The sequence below is a fragment of the Cariama cristata genome, unplaced genomic scaffold (genome assembly GCF_000690535.1).
Source record: "Cariama cristata isolate BGI_N322 unplaced genomic scaffold, ASM69053v1 scaffold39536, whole genome shotgun sequence".
NCBI classification, from domain to species: domain Eukaryota; kingdom Metazoa; phylum Chordata; class Aves; order Cariamiformes; family Cariamidae; genus Cariama; species Cariama cristata.
Window position 1 is genome coordinate 1 of NW_009621072.1, and position 3141 is coordinate 3141.

Consider the following 3141-nt stretch of genomic DNA (forward strand, 5'->3'; position numbering starts at 1 on the left):
GTGAGATAGTTCTGCAGGGCGGTGACGGCAGCGCACACCGCCGGGCTCCCGAAGCCATGCGAGATGAGGTTGAAGTGGGTCAGGCAGCTCTGGATGCCCGGCTCCAAAATGGGGTTGGGCCGTGAGTTCCCCAGGGGAGATCGGTCCTGAGCCAGCAGGTCGGTGAACTCTTTACAGATCTGTCTGTAGCACAAATGGAGCAGAGAACAGAGGGAGGGAGGGAGGGTGAGAGGGAGGGAGAGAAATGAACTGACACTGGCAGCAGCAAAGCCTGTGCATGCTCCCTGACAGATTACACAAGCCCCTGGATCAAGGGGGCTGCTGCCCCTGAGTGCACACGCACTCTCTCGCCTGTCCCTCTCCTCTCTACACATCCTTCCCCCCCTAATTCTCACACTTCCCCACCACACACAAACCTCTTCCCTTCACCTTGCATGCACACACAGGACTCAGCCAACACACAGGCAAAAATAAGAGACACGGCGATACACACATCTCCTGCCTACCACTGCTGATCCCCATACAGCAGCCCCCCCACACCCTCCCCGCAAACACACATCCCTGCCCAGCTGGGTTTTGGAGCAGACACGCAGTTTAAAGTTCCTGAGCAGGGTGGAAGGGAATAGATGAGGTGCGATATCCACAAGGAGTTTCAAGGATTTATCCACATCTTGGAAGATTTTTTTTTTTTTGGAACTGGAGAGAGGGGCGGGCCTCTCCCTTCACAAGGCTAAAACGTGCCTGACTGTCAGGAAGAAAGAGTGAGGGCAGAGACGGGAATCGAGGCTTTAAATTAGGGTATTCTGAAACATTTATACATATGCATCTATATCTCCAAATCCAAAGGGACCTTCCCACAGAGGGGAAGGCTGACGCTAACTGGAGTCTGGAAATTTCCTTCCAGGGAGGCTGGAAGACAGGATATGAGGGCATGGTACAGAAGTTAGGTTATATCATCCACTTGCTGCACAAATGGCTGGAGAAATAACACACCTTATAGCAAGAGAGTTCAGAGACATGTTGAAATAGTTTGTATTTTAAAACCTGCATTAATGTCTTCCAGCCATAAAGCAGCTCCGATCTTCTGCCTGCGCCCTCTGGCACCATGCCCTTTGGTGACACCTCCATTGGTAATTAAGGGCTACTAAACAACCCTTTTAATTTCCAGCAAACATATCAAAACAATAATTTTCTTTTCACACACCACCTGGAAGTCTAGGCAGCCCCACCAATGATAAACTCCACTAGCATTTTAACTGCGTACAAATTGTCATTTAAAATATATTTTTAATATCCCTATATTCACTAAGTAACAGAGCTGCTTAGGCAGAAAGAACCATTGACGATTTTAATGAACTGAAATCGGTTCAATGTGCCAGTTTTATTTTACTGTCAATGGGAAGCCTTCCCCTTCTACCTAAATTGATAAGCTCAGTGAAAAGGCCCACAAAATGTTTTGCTCTGAAGAATTACTGCTTTTTCTTTAACTAAACATCCACCCACAATTTTCACGGCTCGCTTTCAAGGTAATCTGCATGAACTGACTTGATGGAAACCAAGCTGGTTATAGAGTTCTGCTATATCAGGAGGGCAAATACACCCCCTCACAATTTGCAAAACCATCAGCCACTGGCTATGTGGCAATCGCTCACAAGTCCGAGTCCCAAACCCGGGTTTGTCACCCTCCCCTCACTTCTGAGCAACATGCCAGAAAGGTAAAGGTCTTACTTTGTAGCTAGAAGCATGTTTTTTCTTGTGACTTGCTCGTTTGGATCGGAATGTTGTCGGTTCAGAAATTCAGCCACTGCTTTGGCAGGAAATTCTGTCTCACAAACGTACCCAAAATCTCTAGCTAGATGAACTGCTTCTCCTGAAAAGGAAGGCATGGGTGGAGATGGGAGGGAAACACACAGCTCATCAGTACACATCGCACAGAGGCTAAAATCCATTAAAAAAAAAAAAAAGGTGCAACATTCTACTTGGGCTTTTCTTGTTAAACGCTTGGACTTTTTTTTCTTTGAAAAAGGTAGGATAAGAAATGCTAATCACATCTTATCTTGCAGTTTTCTTTCCTTCAGTCGAGGGCAATGCAAATGTGTATTTTCATGACAATCGTTACAAGTGAAATCTCGCATAAGAATTTTTTTAAGTTTGCATTGATGAACAGATACTTTTACTTTCAGACAGGCAGGCTCTATGTACCTAGAATGTGTGCTTAGATTTACATATCCATACCTATACACAGACATTTATGTACATTTCATTCACAGCTATTTACTCTGGAAATGTTTCTTTGCCTCAGCCACATCTCTATATTCTTTTGCAATCCATCAATGATTAATATTGATCATAATTACTCCTAGAGCTCTTCTAAAGAAAATGCATTAAATGGCTAAGTGTTTAAAATTTAACTTGATTGCATGTAATTATATGTTCACCCCCAAACGATTAACCATGAGAATTTTAGGGTCATTCCACTGACTCTGTCTGTTTTGTTGATTTTCAAATCTTTGGTTTTAATTTCCTGAACCAGTTGGTTTTTACTGCAGGGCTTCCTGCCATTAGCTCTAGCTCCGGAAGAACGCATGCGCCAATTAGAGCTTCAAAGCCTCAGTCCAGTGAGCTTGTTTCCATAAAATGGAGCGGATCATAAACAATAACAGTACTCTAGAAACTGCCTCATTGCTACAGGACTCAAAGTCCCAGCAATGTTTATACTATCATCCCCTCAAAATTAGCCACTATCACCAAGTTATCTGGAGATCGGGCCTCTGGTTTTGTTTTTTTTAAAAAAATCATTCTTTTAAAGCCATTGTATGTGAAAGCCAAACAGAACAATAGATTACCATAAAACTGTCTCCATATTCATTAACATCACAAATAATGTTAAACATCTACCAAATCTAGACTTTTTACAAGTTTTCCCCTCGTGATACAGCATGTCAATGCAATTGCAAAAGCTTTAAAAAAACATGAAGATGCAGTAATTTTCACACAGTATAAATATAGTGCAGCCACTAATCCTGATGTTTCAAAAAATGAAGCCTGGCATTGCACAGTGCTTCTCTCCCTGTCCCTTTGAACATGAAACATTTCTCACAGAATGCGAAGCGACAACAAAACAAAGCAATGAATTCTCTC

At 43.1% G+C, this 3141-nt stretch overlaps 1 protein-coding gene across 1 annotated transcript in view; it reads right to left on the reverse strand.

Moving 5' to 3' along the window:
* Positions 1-5: 5 nt before the first annotated feature.
* The window catches only part of LOC104162973 (transcription factor AP-2-alpha), a gene marked incomplete at both ends in the record, with an annotated part of 4319 nt that continues 1183 nt past the window's right edge, over positions 6-3141 (reverse strand). The window contains 2 exons of the mRNA XM_009701825.1: positions 6-183; positions 1729-1870. Coding sequence (XP_009700127.1) covers positions 6-183; positions 1729-1870 — 320 coding nt within the window. The remainder of the gene's footprint in view (positions 184-1728; positions 1871-3141) is intronic.